This window comes from Plasmodium vinckei (genome assembly GCF_900681995.1).
Source record: "Plasmodium vinckei vinckei genome assembly, chromosome: PVVCY_14".
Classification (NCBI taxonomy): Eukaryota; Apicomplexa; class Aconoidasida; order Haemosporida; family Plasmodiidae; genus Plasmodium; species Plasmodium vinckei.
In genome coordinates, this window is record NC_051306.1 from 1,222,895 (window position 1) to 1,248,012 (window position 25,118).

The following is a 25,118-nucleotide window of genomic DNA, read 5'->3' on the forward strand; positions in this document are numbered from 1 at the left end:
CCATGCCTTATTTTTGAAATTATTTTATAAAATATAGTGTTTTTTATTTTTTTTCATAATGCAAAGATTTGCACAAAAAGTATTATGATGATACGACCTAGGAGTGAAGCGAGAGGTGATTGTTAATTTTTTTTTAATGGGTATATTTTATAATTCCTTTTTATTATATAAAAATGAGCTTATCATGGAAATAATTACAATACCTATTTTATATATATAATACATGCGCTAATATAATTTACAATATATAGGGGGAATTTAAAACGCTTCAAAAAAACGGAACATCAAAGAAACTTTATTTTAATTTTATAAATTTTACATTTTATACTTATGTAAAAAATTTATTTATATCGTAGTTAAAATAATATTGCTAAATTTTGTAAAGATTTTATTTTATTTATAGCATATCTACTTCTAAAAATATAGTATACGTTTATATTTCCATTTTTTTATGGGTAAATAAAAAAAGTGCAATACTGCATCGTTATATATTTTTTTAATATTTTTCGTCCTACATAAATAGCACTTCTCTATAATAATATTATGATTTAGGGAACACTCACATTTTATAGTAAATACATAAATACTATTTGTTTTAGATTATAATATAAAATACATACGGAAAAAATATATATAAAAGTTATGCATAATGATATTTTTACTATGCACAATAAAATATATAATGATGGCGCCCTACATTTTGTTATTTTAATAAATTATTATTTTAATTTTTTCAGCATACATCATAAATTTTCATTAATTTTATACATAAAAACACAATAATAAAAAATTTTTAATTGTCGATAAAATAATTATTTTCCCATATTTATTACTTATTTTTTACTAGAAAATATTAAAAATTAAGCAAAATTATTTATATGATAATAATGAATTATATATAAAAATAATTTTAACTTGTTTAACAAATGCAATTAAATACATTAATAGAATTTTTTAATAATTTAAAAATACAATTTTTACAGTTAAAATGTAAATACGATTAAAAAGTAATAATTACTTTATTTTTTACAAACATTAAAATATATTTATTTTCGTCGTTTTTTATGCTTTATTGAAATGAAATCGAATTTTACATAATTTTTTTCATGAAAAGAAATCATCTTTTAAAATAATCTTTTATAAATATTATACATAATTATACAAATATATTATATTAATTTTTTTTTTAATCCTTGTCGAATTTCTTTTACTAATTTATTACAAAAGAATTTAATCTTTCCATCTTCCGCTTTTTAACTGTTATATCTTTATACCCTATATATCTAAAATATATTTTTTGTATAATTAATGCATATATTTATATTTTATAGTCTTTAAAACATGGAACACCATTACCAATATGTTGAACAAATGTAACATAAATTACGAATTATTGTTATGTTAAAAAAAAACTAGTTTTTGTCCGTTTTAATTTTACAAAACATTTTGTATTGCATTATAATTTATTTTTTATATTCTCTATCAACCAATTACTATTCACATTTATATTTTGTGATTAAAATTTAGATTGTAAGCATTGTGTGCATATAACCATTATATATATGTATATGCATAGTTTATATTTTGTATGTACTTGTTTATTGATAATTAATACATATGAATATAATTGATCATAGAATATACATATAATATATTATATGTATTATTCTAATACTAAAAAAGAAGTGATAAACCTACATATGTATACTTTATATATATATATAGGTTTATTTTTTTATTCCATGTAATCATATAAAAATAACAAAGCTAATGACTGCTACAATCGACGGCTTAAGTGAATTGAGATTCCATAATTTTCAAAATAGCAAAAAATACAATTGCCGTTTAAGCTTTGCAAATTGTGTGAAGAGGAATAATAAATACAACAAAGTCAATATTAAAACAACATTAATAGATAATGAAATTATTGACGATGACAATGAGGAGTTTATAGATAATAATCTAATGCGAAAATGCCACAACTTTAAACTATGCAAAAGTGCTGGGGTAGATAAAATGGAAAATTATCGCTCATATAATAAAAAAAAAGGTGAGTATGACATCGAACGAGATAACACATTTTGCTCTCTAACGGACATGGACGACATTATAAAAAATCGTGATAAGAAGAATATATTTTTTTATTATAAAAATAAAAGTTTAAATGATTATAAATCATGTTTTGAGAAACAGCGTAAAAAACGAAAATGGTTTCGATTCAAAAGAAAAAAAAAAAAATTCGAATTGGATGAAGGAGTTAAATATTTAAATGAATCAGTATGCTCAAATTATAAAGAAGCAAATAAAAATGTGAAATTACCTAATCCATCTGCTAGATATAGTAAAAATCATATTCTAAATTCAACAGTTAGTAGTTTAAAAGGACTTTCAGGATGGATGTTTTAAAATAATTTATAATAATACTAACTTATAAGCAAATTGAAGGGTATGAAGGAAACAATTTCATTATATATTATATCCATCTTTAGTGAAGTACATAAAACTGATCATGATATACGAGGAATATATTTACCCTTCTAAAACATTGAGGATATAAAGGCAAGTTATTTAATACATTTTTTTTGTTTTTTTTTAATACTTTTATATATATAATACTTATTTGTTTTTTATATATGGATATTACATATTTTATTATATTTTATTTTTTGTGGGGAAGTTTTTGTTTGGGATTTAGAAGTATAAATATTATACGATATGCCATTGTATAATATTATTTACATATATATTCTATACATACATAATGAATTGTATGTATAATATTATGTTGGATGAATATCCACTCTCTTCCCCTCAGAAAGAAGATTATATATCAATATTTTATAATACAATATATATTATGTATCCAATAAATCTTTATATATTTCTTTAATAATTTTTTTATATATATGCATATATATAATTAATTATTTAACAAAATTGCAGTTTTTCATATTTATAAAATTATCATAACGCATGTGTACATTTTTATAAAATTATATATTGTATTTAAAAGATTACACTGAATGAAAAGTATCCAATAATATAGACTCTGTTCAAAATTAAAATATTAATTACAATTTTGTTAATTTTAAAATAATAAAAACGAAATTGAGGGAATTTATTTGAAACGATTCTTCTTATTCTTTTAAAAATATGCAATTGCTTTTTCCTTTTTTAAAGTAAGGAGGAACAGTTGCATTCACTAATGATAGGTCATGCCATGTCTATTCGAACATCATCACATATAATGCATAGATATATGTATTACATTTATGATGATTATAGTTTTGGGGATATATCGTACTAGTTATTGGATCTATTAATATATTCAAAATTATATTAAGCAATATTTCCGAATGCCTTCTATAAATAAGCTCTCGTTTTATAAAACAATCTAACGAAAAATTTATTGAAGCATTAATATGTTTTGGAAAAGAAAAAATATACAAAAATTTTATTTTCACGTAGACATATTATGCTAATATGCACATGCATGTTTATGTAATTCCATATAAACTCATAAAGGCATATATTTCATAGAAGCATATATATATATTGCAAAAAACAAAAAGAATAATAATAATGTCATTGAAATATAATTTTTTAAAATAATTATCACATTATTTAATACAAAAGGTAATATTTGTTTTAGTCCTTTACCATATAGCATAAATAGAAATATGCATTTGCATTTATGCATAGCATGCTCGAATATCATATATGTGTAAACAATAATTTTGATGAGAATTTTTGTGAATATTCTATTATCAAATATAATTTTTAATAAAAAGTAATACTGATAAGGATATGATATAAATGGGGAATTAACTACAGTATTTATAATAAGTTTATAAATAAAATGGAAAAAAAAGACGAAAATTATTATTTATGGGAGATAATAAAAGATTTAAATATGGTAGATAAAAAAGAAAAGATGATTTATAATAATATAAAAATAAACAATTTAAAAATGAACAAAAATAATTTACCAAAAATAAAAATAAGCAAAAAATATGTTGAAGTTGGATGCTTAGGAATTTGGAAATTATCAAGTAGTAAAAATAAGTATGATATAAAAAAATTAAAAGATAATGATGCTAATACATATTGGCAATCATCATCTATAGGACCCCATACAATAACAATACAATTTTTAAAACTGACAAAAGTTTCAAAAATATTTTTACTTTTTAATTATTTGCTTGATGAATCATATACACCCTCTGAAATTTTAATAAAAATCGGAAATGATGAGCATAACCTTGAATATCTTTGTACAACATATTGTGATATAAACAAATATTCTTTGGATGGCCCATTTTGGTTTGTAATTGATTTAAAAAAAATTAATTTTTTTTCATTTTTCAGTAATTATAATTTAAAAGTTTTAAAAAACAAAAATATATGCATATATTGTCGTTGCCTTCAAATCTGTATATTGTCAAGCCAGCAATATGGCAAGGATACCAGAGTAAGGCAAGTTAAAATTTATGGTCCTAATTATTCTTTTTACAAATATGATAAAATGATCTTACAAAAAACATAGTAGAATGTGTGTGAATAAAGCAAAAAAAAAAAAAAAACAAAAAGAAAAAATGTAAAGAAGTGTAAAAATAAGTTTATAATTTTTTAAGTGATATAGAAAAATAGGGACATACATACTTATGTATTCCCTCAAAACTTTTGGTCTATATACTGTCGCTAAATATTTACGTGTGCATATTTTATTTAGCTATATATTTATTAAATTTTTTATTTTTATCCACAAATTTTCATGATTTATTTGTTATTTGCAGTAATATTCATTTTCCATTTGCTCTAAAATTTTTAACCTATCAGATAGGGTTACATTATATAAATTTTTGTTTATATTTTTTAATCGTTTTTCCAGCTCATCTTTTATATTGTCTTCAAATATTAATGAATTAATTTTTTGAATATTTTCGCTATTAATTTTTTTTTTTTTTTTTTTTTTTTTTTCTTCATTATACCCATTTTCTATAGGTGGAAAATTTTCAAAATTACAATAATTCTCTTTATTATTATTATTACAAAAAGTTGGATCTTTATTATCATTTCCATTTTTATCACTACCAAATTCTTCTTTAAAATTGTCAAAGTATATGTCTTCCTCATCAAACCCAATCATTTCTTCATCGTCACAAATTTCATTTCCCTCGTTATAAGAATAGTCTATATATACTTCATTGTCGAAATAGTCATTGTCACTTCTATCGTTAGACAAATCAGTTATACTCTTCTCTATACTATTTTCTATATTACAATTTATATCATCGTTATAATAACGGCTATTACTTAGCATTTCATCAAGATCATTATTAGTATTATCAGTAAAGCCGATACTATTGTTTGAATTTTCATCAGGATAATCGGACATTTCTTTTATCGTATCTAAATCCGAAATAGATGAAAGATAAGAATTTTGCTCATATTCATTTGAATGATTTCCATAAGCATCCTCCAACACAATAACATCTGAAACATCAACATTATTATTTTTTATATCATAAAAATAATCCATATAATAATTTATATCTAATTTTTGATCATCTAAAATATATAAATCGTATTCATAATTTTGTGAATTTTTTAAACCTTCTTCATTATCTTTTTCATTTTTCGTTTTTATATATTTATCATGGATTGGTTTATTTCGATTTTTATCATCTGAATTATCATTTAATAGATTTACATCAATTATTTTGTATATTTCCTTTTCTTGTCCTTCAAAATCAACATATTGAACATTTTCATTTACTATTTTATATTTTTTTAAATTATTTATAACTTCTTTAAAGTCTTTTTCATAACTTTTTAATGAATAAAATTTCCTCTTCTTCTCAGCATATGATAAATTGTTATTACTTGAATTATTTTCTTCATGTTTTAAAAAAATATTAATACACTCTTCATTTTCCTTATTTATATCGACATCCGGCATTAATGTATCAACATGTTTATAAAACAATCCATTACATATTCTTTTATTTGATTTTTGTATATATATTGATGGTATAGTCGCATCATCAATTTTTCTTTTTAATCTAATTATAACTTTTTCTGATTTTTCCTCATTTTTTCGTTCCTCCTTTTCATTGTTGCTTGGCCCAAGGTCTTTATGCATCCTTCTTTACTTTGTGCCCAAGAAATGTGCGTATATCTATATGTATTAAAAATGGGTTTGCTTTCTTTCTTTTTATTATTTTATTGTTATATTTTTATTTATTTTCACCTTTTTTCTTTATGCCCATTTGATAATTGCTACAACATTATTGCTTAGTTGTTACTTTGCGAATATTTATTTAAATCACTTAAATTATAAATTATTTTAATGGTTAATGAGCAACTAGGGCATGTTAAAATATCTTCGCCATTTAAAAGTTTCTCTAATGTTGTTTCAAAAATATCACCACACGGACAAGGATAAAAAAATGTTTTGATATGTTCTTCAAATTCAAAATCTTCTAATTTTACTTCTTCATATATAACATCAAATGTTTCGTTAGCCGTAGTTTTATTCTCAACTATCATTTTTCAAAATATGTTATCAAAAAATATAAATATCTATATAAAATGTATTAAAACAAAAATTCGGAATGATCTTGTTAATATGCATTTGTTAAAAAATAAATACCCTCGTCCTGGTTATTTTAATAGAACGAAAAAAATTATTTATTTTTTAATATTTATTGATTTATACAAATATTAAATAAAATAAATTAAAATAAATTATTAATAGATATATACGAATGCATATATATGTACCTATGTATCAGTTTATTTTATTTTTTTTTTTTTACAATTTCTATATATCATGGAAACGTTTTTTCTTGTAGCGTTAATTTATACAGTCAATTTTTTTTAAACCAATTTCAATCTGATTTGATATAATACAGATTGTTAAAAAAAATGCACACGTAACTTTTTTAATTTTATAATTATTCCGTAAAGAAATTCAGAAATAAGTTTTATACTTTCTTTTGTATTAACAATTTTATGATAATGGGTATATAATATATATATTTTTGGGAAATATAAAAAACCGCTTATTTATGTTTTTCATAATTACCAACTGCTATATATATCTATGCATAGCATAATTTTACATGACATCATGAGATTAATCATTGACACAACAATTTAAAATACTAAAGTTTTCAGAAATATTATTTTTTAAAGTGTAACTTCATCTTTATATGCTAATTTTTATACATAAATATATATATTATACGCATTCAAGCACTCATTTTTTTTATGTACATGTTTCCTATAATTGATTAAATATAAAATATAGAAAACAAAATTAAAATTCTGCAACATTGTCAGGATATATACGTTTTTTTATGCGTATAAAAATGTTATAGAATAATTATAAAAACACACATACATATATATATGCGTCCAATTGATAAATAATAAAGACTTATATATGTACTATTATTCAATTATATATATTTGTTTTTTTTTCCTTTTTCTATTTTTGTATGTATATTATAATTTTGTCCATTCAAACGAAATTAATACGTTTTTATTATATTAAATTATATACCTTATACACAAAAAAAAATTATAAGTCTAAAAATATAACCCATATTAAAAGACTATAAATTTTGTATATTTTTCATACATATGTATCCAAGTTAAATAAGCTGCTTAAGTTGATATACTCATCAGTATATATTTTTTGTGTATATATATAATTTATATAATTATATATGCATACCTTCGATATTCTTATCAACATTATTATCCACGATTTATAGCTTATAACACAAAATAATCATGGCAACGACATATAATGTTAAGCTAAAGATATATGACTTATCCCGAGGAATGTAATGATACAATATATATATTTATTTAGTATTAAAAATAGCGCATCGTTTTATATACCCAGCATGTTTCTCTTTCATTTTTTTACTATTATTTAGTATATCGAAAGAAGATTCGTATTGGGTCTCTCCAAATATATTTGCTTTTATTTTGTCATATTATTATTTCTATTATAATTTGCTTGAATTTTATTTTTTATGACAGGGTAAAATTGTGGTCTCCGCTCTTAATTGGGAAACAAATTGGTGGAGTTTGGCATACAGCCATTTTGATATATAACATGGAGTATTTTTACGGTAAGAGAGTTATAAAAATGTTAGACATATATTTATCAGTTCCTTCTACCAGTGTAATATATTATTGTCTTTTTTTTTCTTTGCTCTTTTTGTGTTAATACAGGAGGAGGAATAATGTGTTTGCCTCCATACGAATTTGAATCACATTATAACATAAAACCAGTAGAAATTATAGATATGGGAGAAACTGAAGTAGATAAAACCGTTTTTCATGATTACCTTGATGGAATTCGACCAAATTTTACTACAGATAAATATAATTTAATTAATTGGAATTGTAATAATTTTACTAATGAAGCTTGTAATTTTCTTCTTGGAAAAGGTATTCCCCAATATATTTTGAATACACCATATGAAGTTATGTCAACACCTAAAGGAAAGTTAATATTAGACATGATGCAGTCATGCCAAACATCTATTGCACCGGGTATGGAAAACAGTACCCCAATTAATAGTGAAGTAAAAAATGATAGCAATAGTAATAATAATGATAGCCAAAAAAATAATGAAACTGTATATTCTAAACTCCCCAGCGTATCTATAGATAATTTTTTTACGGGGAATAAAATAAACAATATATTTGAAGATTATTTAAAAAGTGATAGATATAATTCCAATGAAAAAAAAAACTTTATTAATTTATTAAATTCATTTTTTAGCAAATTAATTAACAATCCAAATATATTACAAAATAGAATAATATATAAAAAAAATAACGAAATATTTAATAACATTTCAAATGATTCTGAATATAATAAAATACTATCTTATATTGGATTTGTTAAAGGATATGTTGAAATTGATGAAATAAATAATTTACAAATTTTTACACTTTATATAGATTCAACATATAGTAAAAATTGTCCCACTTCAAAAAATATTGATTTATTTATAAATAAAAAAATATATTTAAAAAGTTTAGATTCATCTATTTATAAAGTAGACCTATTATCTTTTAAAAATATTTCTGAATATGTTCTTGATAGTAATACAAAAAAAGCAAATGAAGTTTACGTTTTTTTATCAGAGTATTTTATAAGCAACCATTATGATATTACAAATAGCAAAAATGATAATAACAATTTTAACACTATAAAAAGTGCAATTAGTTCAGATATGGAAACAGAAAAACGGTATTTGGACAATATATATGAACTAGTAACAAAACACCTAAACTAGTTATAAACATGTTTATAGCAAAAAAAGGAGTTAACATTATTTTGTAGAGAAAATAATATTGTCATTATTTTGTATTAAAACATATTTGGTTACACAAAGATGAAGGATATGTATTGAAGTTACATAATAATATGCACACAACTATATAATTCCTAAAAAATGTAAAATTAATATATGTATATATACATCTAGACATGTTCAAAGATTATTTCAAATGCTATAACAGATAATATGGACTATACTCACAAAGTTAATATTTTATATTGTATAATCCATATAGTATATATTGAAATATTTTTATGTAAAAATTCCATATTAAAGCGTTAAACATATTTTTTTTTAAATGACTCATATTTTTCATTTAGCAGAAATAGATATATAAATTCCTTTTATTAAGAAATAATTTTTTTATTCAAAGTAACAAATTCCTTTGTACTATATAGAGATATATAGCGATGATGAAAGAGACCCATATTTGTTGGTTATTATTTTTTTACCTTTATCCAGCGAAAAACATAAGGGGAAAAAAAAGGAGAAAAAGGGAAAAAAAAAGAAAAAATATATATAATATAATAAAGATAAAAATATATATTGTTACACAAAATTTATAATTTTTTTTTGATAATTTTTTTAGTAATAACATATTTTACAACAAATTTTATTAACAATGAAAAAAAAATAACTTAAGTCACAATTTCATTTTATCTTGTTAATATTTACCCTTTTGAAATTTCAATAGAGACAAAATTGTAGAACTGTTGTAATTTATTTTTTATTCTCTATTTTGTTCTGTTTTATTCTTATATTTTTTATCGAAAAATTAACAACTTTGAGGTCTAAGAATATTTTAATTTATGTGTAATATTTATACATAATTTTGTGAATTATAAATGTAAAAAAAAATATATAATTTACAATTTTGTATAACAACACGGAGTTTGCTCACAGAAATAATAATAAATAAAATTAATTAAAAAAACGTTATGAAAACTAATTTTTTTGGTAATTATCCGATGGTATTTGTCATTAATTAATTTTATTTAATTTGCCATTATTTTTTAAATAATTATTTTATTGTTTTACCATTTTTTGTGTTTTAAATACAAAATATAATACGTTTGTACAATATTACACACATATAATATATGTGTGTATGGTCTTATATGTGAATGTGTTGCTTGATTTGCATATCATATTCATAATATTTTCAAATTAACATGAATTAAAAAGAGGGTATATATATTTTGACCCATATTAAGTATTACGTGAAAAAAAAGGAAATCGAATAAGTATAAAGATAGGAATAAAGGAAAAATATATTTATTGATCATCCTTTTTTTTTATAACAATTGCTTGAAAATGATAAAAATGGGTAGATTTCCCATAATATTACTTTTGTTTTTTTTCTTGACGTTTCACAAAGAAATATTGGGGAATTTTGATATGAGAAAAAATGGAAATCCGGTTGTACAATTACTTCAAACAACGCTAAATTACAAAGTTGTAGTATTAGAGCCAGAATGCTTCGTAAATCCAAAGACAAAAAAATTAATGAATAATGGTAATTATAAAGATGAAGAAAATTTTGATAGGAAAGAATTTTTAATGTACAATTATATTGTTATAAATAATTATGAGTTTTCGAATGCAAAATCATTAGAAATATATTCAGCAAAAGACAAAAATATTACAAATTATTTAATTTTAATATTTTATATTGAAGGTTTAAATTTTTCAGTTAATAAAAATTTTATTTATGATATTTTTTTACATTTAAGTACATCGGAAGACAATAAAAAAATGGAATGTACTAATAAATATTTTGATGTATCTTTATTAAAATCTATAGATGTTTTAAGTCCATCAGAATTAGAGATATTATCTGATCCTATAAAATTTACTATGGGAACAGATTCGGGAAGTTTTAGAATTAACATTACACAAATGTTTATGGATGATACATGGAAAGCTTTTATAAAAAATAAAATATCTTTTCTTATTAAACCAGAAGGAGATTGTTATGTATTATTAGAAGACAAATTGAATAAACCCACTTTAGTTATTGAAAAAATATCTTCCTTTTATACAGAATGGGGAGAATGGTCTCAATGTACTATGGAATGTAATCATCCCGATAATGTTCAAATTAGAGAAAGACGATGTATACATCCAAACGGGGATTGTTTTAAAGGAGACTTAAAGGAATCAAGACCATGTAATGTTCCTTTACCTCCATGTTATTCCTTATTTGAAAATAAAGACTCTTCAACATTAAAAATTATGATGGTTGTTTTGCCTATATTTATTGTTATATGTGTATTTATTATATTATATCGAATATTTTATGCTAAAAAAGGCACAGAAAAGGAATTATACGAGAATGTAGCTGGTCGATTTATGTATGAATAAAATATTTGTAGAAAAAAAACGTACACAAACAAATTCCTCATCCCTATTTTTTCAGCCACATTCTTTTTTGTGGCGCATATTTGTTGAAAATTTTAATAATCTCTATACACTTTGATACTCACCGCATTTGCTTTTTTATGATTTTTGTTTTCATCAATTGTATGACTATATTAATAAATATTATAATTTTTTAGTTATATATCTTTTTTAGTTTCATATTCTTTTATTTTCGCATTACATTTTTTCTTTTACTTACCTGTCCTATTTATTTTTTCATCCTATGCTTATTTTTTATTTTTTTTTATTTTTCTTACACTAAAAATTGGATACAACTTTTATAACTATTTGTTTTGTTCACAATTAACCAAGCTATATTGCCTTAAAAATATATTTTTTTAAATAACCACATTTCCTATATATTCAGCAATTACGATTGCTCACTTGGTATAGTAAAAAATGTTTATGTTATATATTTTTAGTATATATATAAATAAACAACCTATATATAAAATTAAGCCTTAACCCTTTCATAAAACAAATTTCATGAAATATAAATTTACTGAAAAAAACTTGTATATTTATTTATATATTTGATAAGTATCAGCTTTAATTTGGGCTCTTTTTTTTAAAACCAAATATTCAATTTCGTTCTATTTTAACTCAAAAAATATTTATATATTAAAAAAAGACACAAAAAAATAACAAAAATTAGCATATTATAAATTCATAATTAAAAATTTATGTTTTTATATTAAAAAAGACGATAAGACATAAACTGTTCACAAATTATGGTATTGCTAAAATGGTAATAAGGAAGTTACATATGTAAAATGTGGTTATTTTATTTTTTTAAATAATTTTATTTATAAAAGTTATGATGTTCATAAATTAATACAAATTTTCAAACTCATTTTTTAAAGCTCAACAAAAATATAATTTATTTTTTATGATAATAGTGATTATACCATTTGTTGTAAAATAATTTTTTACTGTCTTGTTAATAAGTAATATCCTTTATAGATTAATAGGTGTATATATATTTATGTACATATGGAGAATGAAATTAATTAAAATGTGTATAGGGTGAAAATGAAAAGTTATATAGAGAACTATTTACTATCTGTCTGAAATAAATAAATTGTTTATTATATACAGCAATAGACATTTATGTACTTAATTTTCATAATGTATAATATTTCATGAAATATAGTATATTCTAATATACATACATTAATATATACCTATATGCAAACATGTGAGAAAAATGTGTAATGGTGTCATATATTACTATTTGCCAATACTGTAAATTATATTTATAACATAAATTGCTTCAAGAATGCGCAAAAGGAAATGAAAAACATATTTTCTAATTTATTAAAGAATTTAGTCATAAATTTTACTTTTATTTTGCTGATAATAAATATATCTGGTTTTAAACTAAGAAATGAAATTCCAACGATAGAACAAAACGGATTAAAAAATGAACAAGCTATAATACCAATTCATAAGGTGATGCCTTATTTTGGCAAAGAAACTATAATATTAGAAGATAATGAAATAAAAAAAATAAATCTTGAGGATAATGTTTGCTCAAATTTAATTAAAGATCATGAATATATAAATAATCCATCGAGTAAATCGTTCAGTCTTGAAAATGAAGCCCATTATATCGATATAAGGTATGAAAGGAATGTATATTATCATGTAAAAGAAACTTTAAAAATTTTGAATTTTGATGTATGTAATAAAGTATTAAAAATAAAAATTCCTATAACTAATGATCTATGTGAATATGAAACTTTTAATCGTTATATTTTAAAAGTAGAATATTTAAAAATCGTAAAAAGTATGAAACTGCTCCAAGATATGTTAAAAATCGGAAAATTTGTTTTAGTAAAAATAGAAGATGATTTCATATTAAATACAGATATAGCTAATTTTAGTAAAGATGAATATTTTGTGTTCAGTGGAGAATTAAAAAATAATTTAATATCTATTGATATATCAGATTTTATAATAAAACAAGTATGTCCTGAAAATATTTCCAAAAAAAAAAGTGATAATGATCCGGAAAAAATAAATCCACATGAGAAAATTTTGGATATAAAAAAACATGTTACATTTATTTTTTTAACGTCTCATTCACTGACTGGTGTAATTATTTTTCACGAATTTGCAACACGCGCCAATAATATAAAACAACATCAAAATATTCGAAATATTGTAAAATTAAAAAAATGTAAGTCCCAAAAAATTGAAAGTTTATGATCTTTCATTTAATAAATATAATTTATTTCATTTTTTTTCCTTGCGCAGCTATAAAGAAAGAATACAGAGATCTAGAAACGTCGTCACCTTGCTATAACGCATGTGATGATAAACTTTCATATCAATGTAAATATAATAAATGTACAGAGGAAGATGCAACCTTTTGTGATAAATATTTTTACATAAGTTTTAATGAATGCTTACCTATGGCATGTGAAGATATGCTAAAGAGTAAAAAAAAAATAATATAATAGCTAGCTGCAAAATGAATGTATACAATTGTTAATAGTTTTGTCTATTTTTTTCACACATTATTTTAGAAAATATTCCAAGTAATAAAGATGAAAACAATGGATCTCCGAAGAAAGATATTAAATATGAAGAAGAAGAAGATATATATGGATATGAAATGACAAGAAGGGGACGGAACAAAAAATTGAGTTTATTTATGTGGATAATAAATAGTAAATAGCTAAATTTAAATCATTAAAAAATATATTATGCTTATATAATTGTACTTGTTTTATTTGAAAAAATATGTAATGTCTAAATACTTTTATAAATGTATCTCTAATAATTTTTTTATATTCAGATAAAAGCATTTCTCTCGGTATATTAATATTTTTTATTTTTGCAATAATATTTGGGTGTCTATATTGCTATTTTCGGTAATTTTTTTTAAACTAATATATATTTGTTTTCTCTTTTTTATTTTGTAAAATGCATCCAAGAACATAAAAAAATAAACACATTTTTTCTTTTGTTTGTAGTTCTATGATAGGTTTTCATAATGATGAAGAATATTATGTATCAAAATACAATTAGATTATAAGATATTATAGTTTTAAAAAAAATATTTAAGCGTATCAATTTTTTTTTGTTTTTTAAGTATATCATTCTATCTCATACATTTTTTGAATTAAACCATTTAAGAATAATTTTTTATTTGTATAATATTATTTTATTTTTTTAGTTCATTTCGTTTGTAATATATTGAAAAATTTGTTGTTGTTTGTGATGGCAATCGTTGTCATTGCCCCCACTTTTGTGGAACATACAAAATTTTATACAATAATATATTTCATGAAAAAAAACTTTTTTAATATATTTTTTGCAAAATTTCTTTAACTTTTTAGTATGATATAATATATTTTAAAGAGTTTATTTTATGCGTATTACCGCACATAGTATATATATTATAGCATTTAAAAAAAAATGGAAATTGACAACTTATACAAAAATAATATATTTTTGCGAAAAACGTAAAAAAAATAACATGATATAAAATAATGGGGTATAATGGAACTTCCCAGTTTGCCATTATAAATATACGTTTTTAATGAATACTGGTAGTAGTATTGTTTAACTATTTCTAGCTTGGATTACTCAGAAGGATAGCCTACGAATATAATTTTATTCTACATAGATTACATCAATTTCTCTTAATCTGTTCATCTTTATTCATTGTTTAGCAAATTCTTCAAGTAGTATGGGCACATTCGTTTTGCCTATCGTATTAGGGGAAAGAAAAAAATACAATAAAGTAAGACAAGTTTATTACATATAATACACATACATTTGAAGTGTACGAACATTTTTTAATGGAGTTTTGTCTTAATTTACCTGTTCATTTGTGGATATTAAATCAACTAAGTCAGTAGCTATGGGATATTTGGGCTTTAACGAATTAAACAGTACAGTACATTCGGCTCTAAATAAGTGAATAAAAAAAATGAGTTAGCAAAGGGTTTACACAATATAAGATATAAGTAAACTATATATATATATATATATATATATATTCTATGGGCGCATAAGAAATGACAACCATTTTTAGTTACACCCAAATGTGATCATATTTAGTGTAGATTTTCTTTTTAAAACTTACTCTGGTAACATAAAAAAAATATAAAATAGGGAATGTTTGAAATCTGGCCATAACATGGATATACACATTAAACATCCTTTCCATATGAATTTATTTGTCCATATTTTTTTTTGTATTAATAATGGGATGATAATACTACTAACAAATTCTCTTAATATAATTATATTTTTTGTTACTTGACATAAAAATCTTCCATATATAGGGAATATAGAATCAGTACTTTCTGCTAATTGTTGAATAATATTAGCTATATCTTTTATTGTGATATCGTTGGCCATTTTATTGTTTTCTTGATCGTCTAATTGATTCATATTAACTTTTGTTACAAAATAATCCAACATGATTCTTTGAATGTTTTTATTTTTATTTAAATTATAATAAAAATAAAAGATTTCGATATTAGTTATATAATAAGATTCATTTTCATTTTGTTTTTCTGCAATATATGAATAAGGCAATTTAATAATATTATCAATACAGGTTTTTAAATTTTCAATTTTTTTATTTTCATCCATTTCATTTTTAAGTATTTCATTAAATATATACAAAGTTTGATCTTTTTTTAAAAATCCAATTAATTCAATAATAAAAAATAAATTATTATTTTCTAAGTACAAATTATAACAAAAGTTTAAAAAATCGATATGAGCTTCTTCTGTAGGATGAGAAGGATTTTCATACATTCTTTTACTAATATATTTAATGATTTCTATATTAATATGAAAAGGTGTATTTATATGTGAATTATCATCAGTGCCTTTTTCATTTGTTACAGATGCAGTTTCCGATTTTTCTTCATCTTCTACTATATTATCTTTATTTATTTTCGAATTTTCTTCTCCTGATTTAGTATCACTATTTTTGTTATCTACATTTTCAGATTCGTCATAATTTATTTTATTATTATATTTTAAAATTCTGAAAATTTCTTCATGATATAGTGATTTAAGCGAAGATAATGCCTTAATAAATTTGCTTAATAAAATTTCTCTGATTTCTTTTTTAGTACAATTATTATATGTAAATAAATATAAATGAAAAAACATAGAGGATTTTACACATATGCTTAAATAGTTATCAATTGCATTTAACACAAAAGTGATAATTTCTCGTAAATCTGAATAATTTTCCTTATCATCAATATTATTGTTACTAGTTTTTGTTTTACTATCATCTAATAAAATCTCTTGTAAAAGTGCGGAAAATTGGGCCCATAATTCATCTTTATTTTTTTCATAAAGTTGTTCAATATTTGATATAACAAAATTGCATAAAGAGTTTACATAATCAATACTAACAATGTTAAGAAATATATTTGATTTTTTAATTTTTTCAAATAATTTATTATCTTCTATTAAATTGATTGTTTTTAAAAATAAAAAGATAAATATTTCTTCTAGTAATATCTTTTGGGATATTTCATTTTTTTGTAAGCATTCTTTTTCTTCTTCTATATTGTTAATAATTATTTCATCTTTTATTTTATTTTCTTGTTCATTTTTTGGTTCTTCATTTTCTTCTTTTGTAGTGTTGAAAAAATCTGTCTCTTTTAGAAACGCTTCCAATGTTTGAAAAATATCTGGGTTATCGATATTATTTGTATATTCATTTAATTTTTGTTGAATTTGTTCAAAATTTTTTAAGGATCTCATATTTTGTTCATATATTTGTATATTTTTATAATTGGCAAATATAGCTAATAAATCATTGTAGAAGAATGAAAAATTTTCGACTAAAAAATTATGAATAAAATTAATTAATTCTATAGGCCATAAATAAAATGCAAAATGGGAAAAAAAGAGAATATCATTTTTTAAATGAGGTATATATATATTACATATATATAATAAAAATAAAATAAAAAGTTTATGATAAAAATTGTATATCCTTTTTGTATATACATAAAAATTTAATGTATTATTATATATCCCCTTTGCTGCTGTTATTAATCTTTTCAATAATGTTTTTATCTCATTATTTGAATTATATAATGTGTTAATATATATAGCCAGCACAGTCTTTTTCGCTTTTATATTATTATTTTTTTTTAATAAATTTGAAATTAGTGAAAAACTAAAAATATAATAATTCGATGAATTTTCAGATCTATAACTATATCGAATATAATAATTTATATTAAATCGTTTTGATTCTATTTCCTCTTCTTCACAAGAAAATTTACTTAACCGATTTTCCTTCTTCTTTAAATAGGATGTCATATCAATATCTTTTTCTTCATGCTCGCTAGCCAAAGAATCTTCTATATCTTCTTTCTTCTCTTTTGTATTTCCATCTATTTCTGTGTCTTCTTTATTTGAGAAAGTCTCCATATCTATTTCCTCAGTTTCTACTTCAAAATAAGAGCACACACCTTCGGATTTTTGATCGCAACTAAGTGTATCTATATCCTCATTATTATCATCGTTATCTTTTATTAATTTATTTTTTTCAATATGATTTATTTCAGCATTTTCATGTGTAGAAAATTCATTATTATCATTCAGTGATTGGGTGTCATTCATATCTGTTTCCATTTTTCCTTCTTCTATATTTTGATCAGTTAAATTTTTTGAAGTTTTAATTTTGTTCATAATATTTTTATCACTTTCATTTTTTCCACGCATAAGATCATCGGTACTAGTATTATTAATATACCCTTTGTAATCTACATGTGTGTGTATATTATTTAACCACATAATAAGATATATAAAAAAAGTGAAAGGTAATTTTGGAGTTTCTAATATTTTTTCAATAAATGTTTTTATATACTGATCTCTATTATTTGTTAATAAATTATCATTATGTAAAAAATAAATAATAATATTAAATATTTCTCCATATAAACATTTAAATTTATAATTTTTTTTTTGTAATTCAGATCGATAAACATGTTCATTATTTTTTAGTTTATTTTTTATTTGATTTAAATATTTATAACAAAACGGTGCGTATCCTAATGTGTAATCTGGTTGTATTTTTTTACCATTTGTCTTGTAGTTTACATTATGATCTTTTTCAGTTTCTGTAGGATGCTCGATAGTCGTATCTATATTTTTATCTATTTCACTTTTTTCTTGTACATATGAATAAAAGAGAATATTATTAAGCATTTTAAATATCAATGAGTAATTCAAAAATGTACTTTTATCTGTGTCAGTAAAAACGACTGTAGAATTAACTTTTATAATATATAAGATAAGAAAAAAGAATTTTAAATTTTCCCTCATCATATTATTTAATATTATTCTTTTTACTATATTATTTATTATTTTTAAATTATTAATTTTTTTAATAAATATATTTTCTCCTAAAACTTGAACATTATTTTCAAGATTATTATTTATAATTTGTGAAAATAATAAAAAATAATATAATTCTATAGATCCAAGTACAGTGTCATTATTCTTTACAGTTGTATAATATTTTAAATTGCTATTTAAAAATTGGGTATATATATCTTTGTAAAATAAATCAACAAAATTTGTTTCCACATTTTGCACCCCATTTAAATATGTTCTCTTATTATTTCCTTCTTTCATTTCTTCATTATCCAATTTTTTTTCATCATCATATTTATTTACTTGGCTTGTAATATCAACTTTTGAATTTCCATTTTCATCACAGATATGGGACGTTGAGTTTTTTGTTTTTCTTAATCGACTTGCTGTGTCTTCTTCATTTTTTTGATTTTTTAAAAAATTCGAATTCTTATTAGAATAATAATATTCTTGACTTAATTCTGTTTCACAATTCATTGGATTTATTTTACTATTTTTAACAATATCTACTAAATTAATTTGTTTGAAACATTTTAATTGTTCATAATATTTTTTATTTAAATTAAAATTTGTAAGATATAATTTTTTAATAACTTGATTTATAAATATATTTTCTTTTTCTTCTTTTTTAAAATTTCGATTTTTAGAATCATTTTCATTCATTTTTACTTTTAAATAGGACATTATATCAATTTGTTCATTTTTTAATTTTTTATATCCATAACCTTCTTTTTTTAAAACATATTTATTCTGTAAATGCTGATTATTAAGATCAAAGCTATCGTCAAAATTTATTTTCCCTTTACCTTCTTCTGCTTCATCCTCTTCACCATACAATTCTTTATCTAACTCTTTATTTATATATACACTATTAAGTAAGTTTTTTTTTTTTTCTTTTAATTCTTCTGTTGTTCCACATATTCCCATAATGTTTAATAGGATAGTAATATATGAGTAATAAAAAGGAAAATTCACATCAATTTTACATATAAGTATGCATAACTCGTTTTTTATATAATATAGTAAACAATCAAATAATTCTTCTTTTGAATGTTTTATTTCATTATTTCCTTCATTTTTTTTTGATTTTTTGTTTCCTTTTTTTCCAGCTTCTTTATTAGGATCATTGCAAGAGGCATATGTATCTGCATTTTGAATGGAATCTTTTAAAGACATTAATTTTTTAATAAGTACAAAAATATTTTGAATAAAAAAGTTTAAAATAAAAGGATCCATTCGAATTAAATAAAAGATGTTTCTCATTAAATGAGTTAAGAAAATAATATTATCTTCTGTTATTTCGTTTATGTTACTAATTAAGCAATCTTCATTTATTAGATATTTATTTTTTTCTGTATTTTCTACATTCTCTTTTTCATCTAAATTGTAGTTTGGGGGCTTATAATAAATATTTTCGTACATCATATATTTTTCACAATCTTCCTCATCGATTTTATCGACATCATCATAAGTAGTATTCCCTTCCATATCGTTATTTTTTTTTTTGTTTTCATTTTTCAAACCTTGTTTCTTATTTTTTATATTATCATCATTTAATTCATTTTCAGGAACATCATTTTTTTTATCCTCAAAATAGTAAATTAATTTATTAACAAATTCCATTTTTTGTGTGTCTTTATTATGGTTTTCCATTTCAGCTTGATCTTCACATGCTTCGTTATTTTCCTTTTTAATTTTATAAGTTTGTTTGTTATTTTTTGTATTTTTTAATTTGTTCATGACGCTAGGGAAACTAAACATAGAGGTTGAACTTTGTGTGTTAGTTTTTTTTTCTAAACAGTCAATATTATTATTGTATATACTGATAGAAAACAAAATCAAATCATTAAATAAACGAATATTTTGTTCTAACCATATTAATATAATTTCATCAAAATTTTTTAAGTTAACTTTATTAGAAACATCATTTATATATATTATATCAAACATCTCATTAATAATATGATGTACATATTTTTCTTGAGATAATATTTCTTTAAATATATTTTTTTTATTTCTTAATATATGAAAAAAATATAATATTTCTTTTGTAAATATTAACATTAAATTTTTAATTATATCATATTTATATGGATTTTCTTTAATATATTTCTCAAAATTATAATTTAACAAAATATTAAAAATCTTGGATTTTAATATAACATAATTATGAAACCCTTCTTTTATCTGTTCTAGTTCATGTTGTTTCTCATCAAAGACAACCGTTGGTGGATCACCATCCACTTTTTCAACAACTTTATCTGTGCCATTATATAAACTTGTACGTACAAATAATAAGCCTTTTAACAAATATATTATAGTTTTTTTTAAGTATTCAATTATTTTCACAAGATAATGTTTTTCCTCAATAAGGTTTACAAAATAAGATATAATTAAATAGGAGTAATTCTTATTTATTCTTATTAAGGAAAAAAAAAATGTTAATATTCTAGTCATTAATTTTTCTTTAAATATATGATTGTCATTATATCCACTACCATTGTTTATACGTTCTAATAATATACTAATATATGGAATTATGTACGTGTTAATTATTTTACGATTTTTCTCATTTTCATTTCTAAAACATCTAAGGAATATCTGTTCTATCTCATTTATATTTGTAATCAAAACATCTTCGTTTTCTTCATTGCTTTCAAGCACCTGGATTATTTTAGCAATTCCTTTTTTTTTTATTTTTAGCATCTATATATATGTATGTAATATAACGCAAATCAGACAAAAATTATATAGCAGACTTAATATATCATCACTTTATAATTTTATTACAGGCCTCTGTATATAGTACATATATCTATACATAAGTATATGTCAATTCATATATAAATATAAGTATACATTCGGCAAATATCACAATAATACTTGATATGTGATATAATAATGTATGTGCTATGTTAACTTATGGCACCCTTCATGGTTTTGCATATAATAGATCTTAATAATAATCAATAAATTTCAAATTTTATAACTATTACAATAATATATTGTTCAGTTTTTTGGGAATGCACATATATATTTACATAAAACGAATTAATACTATTTTTGTATTAATACATTTTTTCCTCATGATTTTATTACTCTTGTGTTTTTTCCGTCGTGCTTAATTTATATATATATATAATACAGTTTAATTATATTATAAATAACAAATTAAAGAAAAAAATGGAAAAAGAAAAAAGAGAAAAATTATGCAAAAAAAGAGGAAATAATAAATAAACCCGTTACCACAAAAATAAAAATGCAGTATTAAGAAAAATTACCTCATTATTTGATATACGATAGGGTAATATATGCGCATATAAATTTATTATTATACAATCATATTTTTTAATATTTTCAGCGTTGGAAAAAGAAAAATAAATTTAAAAAAATCATTTATATATTTATATTAATTTTATAGTATTTTATATATTTTTTTATTTATACAATATATATATTTTTTTTGTTTTATTTTTTGTATAAAATAAAGAAAATGTAATTAATAATATTAAAATGGAATACCATTTAAATTAAATAACTAAAAAATTGACATATAATAATATTCAGAAGATCGACAATCACAAGAACTTCCATATCCATAGTATAATTTTTATGATAATAATTTTTAGTAGTTATGTCAAATATATATTAAAGCATTTTTTTATATTATTGTAATTTTTTAAAAGAGCGGTATCAGATATATATACTATATATTTTATTTTTTGAATCTATTTTTAAGGAATATTATTACGTTTGTTCAGACTTTGTATAGATATATCATATGTCTATATATAGATATTGGCATACAATATATTTCTGTTATTTTGATATTTTATTTATGCGCAATTATGCAAAATTATTTAGAATATTTAAATGAAGAATAGTATACATAGTTTTGCATAGACAGCTTCATTTTTATAAATCCAATGTTGAGAAAAACTAAAATAAACTTTGTGGAATTTGAGAAATAGTAAACAAAACGAATGTATATACATATATGATAGCTAGATCAGCGAGCTATCTGAAATAACGACAAGAGGGTGCTGCAAATAATACAAATAATAGTTTGCTAATCTAATGCATAGATAAAAAATGATAGAAGCACTATATCTTTTTTTTGCCAATGGGCAATTATTAATACAGCGAAATTACCGAAGCATGATAGATAAGAATGATTTAAAACTGTATATAAGTAAATATATAAAAACAAAACGATTTTATGAACATCCAGTAGTAGAAATAAATAATGTATTTTTTTTAAACGTAAGTATCAATGAAATAGTTATAACTGCATTAACAAAAAATAATACAAATATTTGTTTAATTTTTAATTTTATTTATAAATTTATTGAAATATTAAAATATTTTTTTGATGATGAAATATCTAGAATAAATATTGTAAATAATTTTGTTTTAATTTATGATATATGTGATGAAATCATTGATTATGGATATCCACAAATGTTAGAGATAAGTGTATTAAAAAATTGCTTACAAAGTAAAGTAAAATATTATAGTAGAACATCCCAATATTTTAATAAATTATCAAATGAATTCAAATGTGGAAATAGCTTAATTGAAGATATAATACATGATACTAATTTGGAAAACAAAAGTGAAAATTTGCATAAAAAATATTATAATTTTAATGACAAAAGTCATAATAGTAATAATGATAAAAAAATAAATGAGATTAAAAAAATGAATAGTTTTGAACTAAACGAAAAAAATAAATTAAAAAATATAGGTAAAGAAGCATTAAACAGAATTAAAAATAGAATAATAAATAATATTACCAAACAACCGAATAGTTTTAATTATTTAACAGGAGCATGTACATGGAGAACTAATAATATTTATCATAAAAAAAATGAAATTATTATAGATATATTAGAAGTATTAAATGTAACAATAAATAATAATAATTTAATATATGCTCATATAAATGGTAAAATTATTTTAAAATGCCTTTTATCTGGTATGCCAATTTGTGAGCTATCCACACATAATAAATCTAATATGTTAAATAATAAAAATATAGCATCAATTGATAACGAAAAGAAACGAAATAGTGAATCAAATTATGGTGCTAATAGTATATTAAAAGATAAAAAAAATGTGACGATTGACAATTGTATATTTCATCATTGTGTTAATTCATCAAAATATAATGATCACAAAATAATTACTTTTACACCTCCAGATGGGGATTTTGAATTAATGAGATATACAGTAACAAAAAATATTCAAATACCCTTTCATATTTTAGCTATATATAATCCAGTATTTCAATATTCAAAACCTATAGACAAAAATTATTCAATGAAAAAATTAAAACCCCGCAATTTATATGATTATAAAAATACTAATAAATTTGAATATAATGTTACTATTCGATCGAAATATAGTAACCCTATGAATGCAACTGATGTAGTTATAAAAATCCCGATTTACAAATTTTCTGAAAATGTACATGTTGTATTTAAATCTATAGGTAAAACCGAATATGATAATGTTGAAAATGTAATAACATGGAAAATTAGCAAATTTCCAGGTTCATGTGAGCATAATATTAGAATATATTTAACATTAGAAAATCAAAATCAAATTTATTCGAACATGAATAATACTCAAAAAGTAGATGGACAATGCAAGGTTGTCTTGCATGTTAATACTATTAAAAATATGAATACTGTGAAATTTTTAAATACTTATAAAATGCCAATCACATTGAATTTTAAAATACCTATGTTCACATCGAGTGGTATGTTTATTCGATATTTAAAAGTATATGAAAAATCCAATTATAAAATAATTAAATGGATCAAATACCTTACTGAGGCGGGCGCATATCAGTACAAATAAAAAATGCGATTGATAAAGAGAAAGTTTTTTTTTTTTAAAGTTTTACGGAATTGTAGATTTGTATGCGTATTATTAAAGCAT

At 21.4% G+C, this 25,118-nt stretch overlaps 9 protein-coding genes across 9 annotated transcripts; 6 read left to right on the forward strand and 3 right to left on the reverse strand.

The window, feature by feature from the left end:
- Positions 1-1,770: 1,770 nt before the first annotated feature.
- Positions 1,771-2,406, forward strand: PVVCY_1403530 (conserved Plasmodium protein, unknown function; the record flags this gene model as incomplete). The annotated part of the gene is made up of 1 exon (XM_008624677.1): positions 1,771-2,406. One exon carries the CDS (start codon positions 1,771-1,773, stop codon positions 2,404-2,406), a length of 636 nt encoding a protein of 211 aa, XP_008622899.1.
- A 1,453-nt stretch (positions 2,407-3,859) lies between these two features.
- PVVCY_1403540 (anaphase-promoting complex subunit 10, putative) lies at positions 3,860-4,546 on the forward strand (the record flags this gene model as incomplete). The annotated part of the gene is made up of 1 exon (XM_008624676.1): positions 3,860-4,546. The coding sequence occupies one exon, from the start codon at positions 3,860-3,862 to the stop codon at positions 4,544-4,546; it is 687 nt and encodes a 228-aa protein (XP_008622898.1).
- Positions 4,547-4,786: 240 nt separating this feature from the next.
- PVVCY_1403550 (conserved Plasmodium protein, unknown function) lies at positions 4,787-6,145 on the reverse strand (the record flags this gene model as incomplete). The annotated part of the gene is made up of 1 exon (XM_008624675.1): positions 4,787-6,145. The coding sequence occupies one exon, from the start codon at positions 6,143-6,145 to the stop codon at positions 4,787-4,789; it is 1,359 nt and encodes a 452-aa protein (XP_008622897.1).
- A 152-nt stretch (positions 6,146-6,297) lies between these two features.
- PVVCY_1403560 (diphthamide biosynthesis protein 3, putative) lies at positions 6,298-6,552 on the reverse strand (the record flags this gene model as incomplete). Its single annotated transcript, XM_008624674.1, has 1 exon — positions 6,298-6,552. One exon carries the CDS (start codon positions 6,550-6,552, stop codon positions 6,298-6,300), a length of 255 nt encoding a protein of 84 aa, XP_008622896.1.
- A 1,251-nt stretch (positions 6,553-7,803) lies between these two features.
- Positions 7,804-9,329, forward strand: PVVCY_1403570 (PPPDE peptidase domain-containing protein, putative; the record flags this gene model as incomplete). The annotated part of the gene is made up of 3 exons (XM_037634880.1): positions 7,804-7,856; positions 8,059-8,150; positions 8,254-9,329. 3 exons carry the CDS (start codon positions 7,804-7,806, stop codon positions 9,327-9,329), a joined length of 1,221 nt encoding a protein of 406 aa, XP_037490921.1.
- Positions 9,330-10,688: 1,359 nt separating this feature from the next.
- Positions 10,689-11,738, forward strand: PVVCY_1403580 (thrombospondin-related apical membrane protein, putative; the record flags this gene model as incomplete). The annotated part of the gene is made up of 1 exon (XM_008624672.2): positions 10,689-11,738. One exon carries the CDS (start codon positions 10,689-10,691, stop codon positions 11,736-11,738), a length of 1,050 nt encoding a protein of 349 aa, XP_008622894.2.
- Positions 11,739-13,088: 1,350 nt separating this feature from the next.
- Positions 13,089-14,478, forward strand: PVVCY_1403590 (conserved Plasmodium protein, unknown function; the record flags this gene model as incomplete). Its single annotated transcript, XM_008624671.1, has 3 exons — positions 13,089-13,977; positions 14,055-14,237; positions 14,327-14,478. The coding sequence occupies 3 exons, from the start codon at positions 13,089-13,091 to the stop codon at positions 14,476-14,478; spliced, it is 1,224 nt and encodes a 407-aa protein (XP_008622893.1).
- A 985-nt stretch (positions 14,479-15,463) lies between these two features.
- PVVCY_1403600 (conserved Plasmodium protein, unknown function) lies at positions 15,464-21,878 on the reverse strand (the record flags this gene model as incomplete). Its single annotated transcript, XM_008624670.2, has 3 exons — positions 15,464-15,514; positions 15,630-15,717; positions 15,895-21,878. 3 exons carry the CDS (start codon positions 21,876-21,878, stop codon positions 15,464-15,466), a joined length of 6,123 nt encoding a protein of 2,040 aa, XP_008622892.2.
- A 1,452-nt stretch (positions 21,879-23,330) lies between these two features.
- On the forward strand, positions 23,331-25,037 carry PVVCY_1403610 (AP-2 complex subunit mu, putative; the record flags this gene model as incomplete). Its single annotated transcript, XM_008624669.2, has 1 exon — positions 23,331-25,037. The coding sequence occupies one exon, from the start codon at positions 23,331-23,333 to the stop codon at positions 25,035-25,037; it is 1,707 nt and encodes a 568-aa protein (XP_008622891.2).
- Positions 25,038-25,118: the final 81 nt, after the last annotated feature.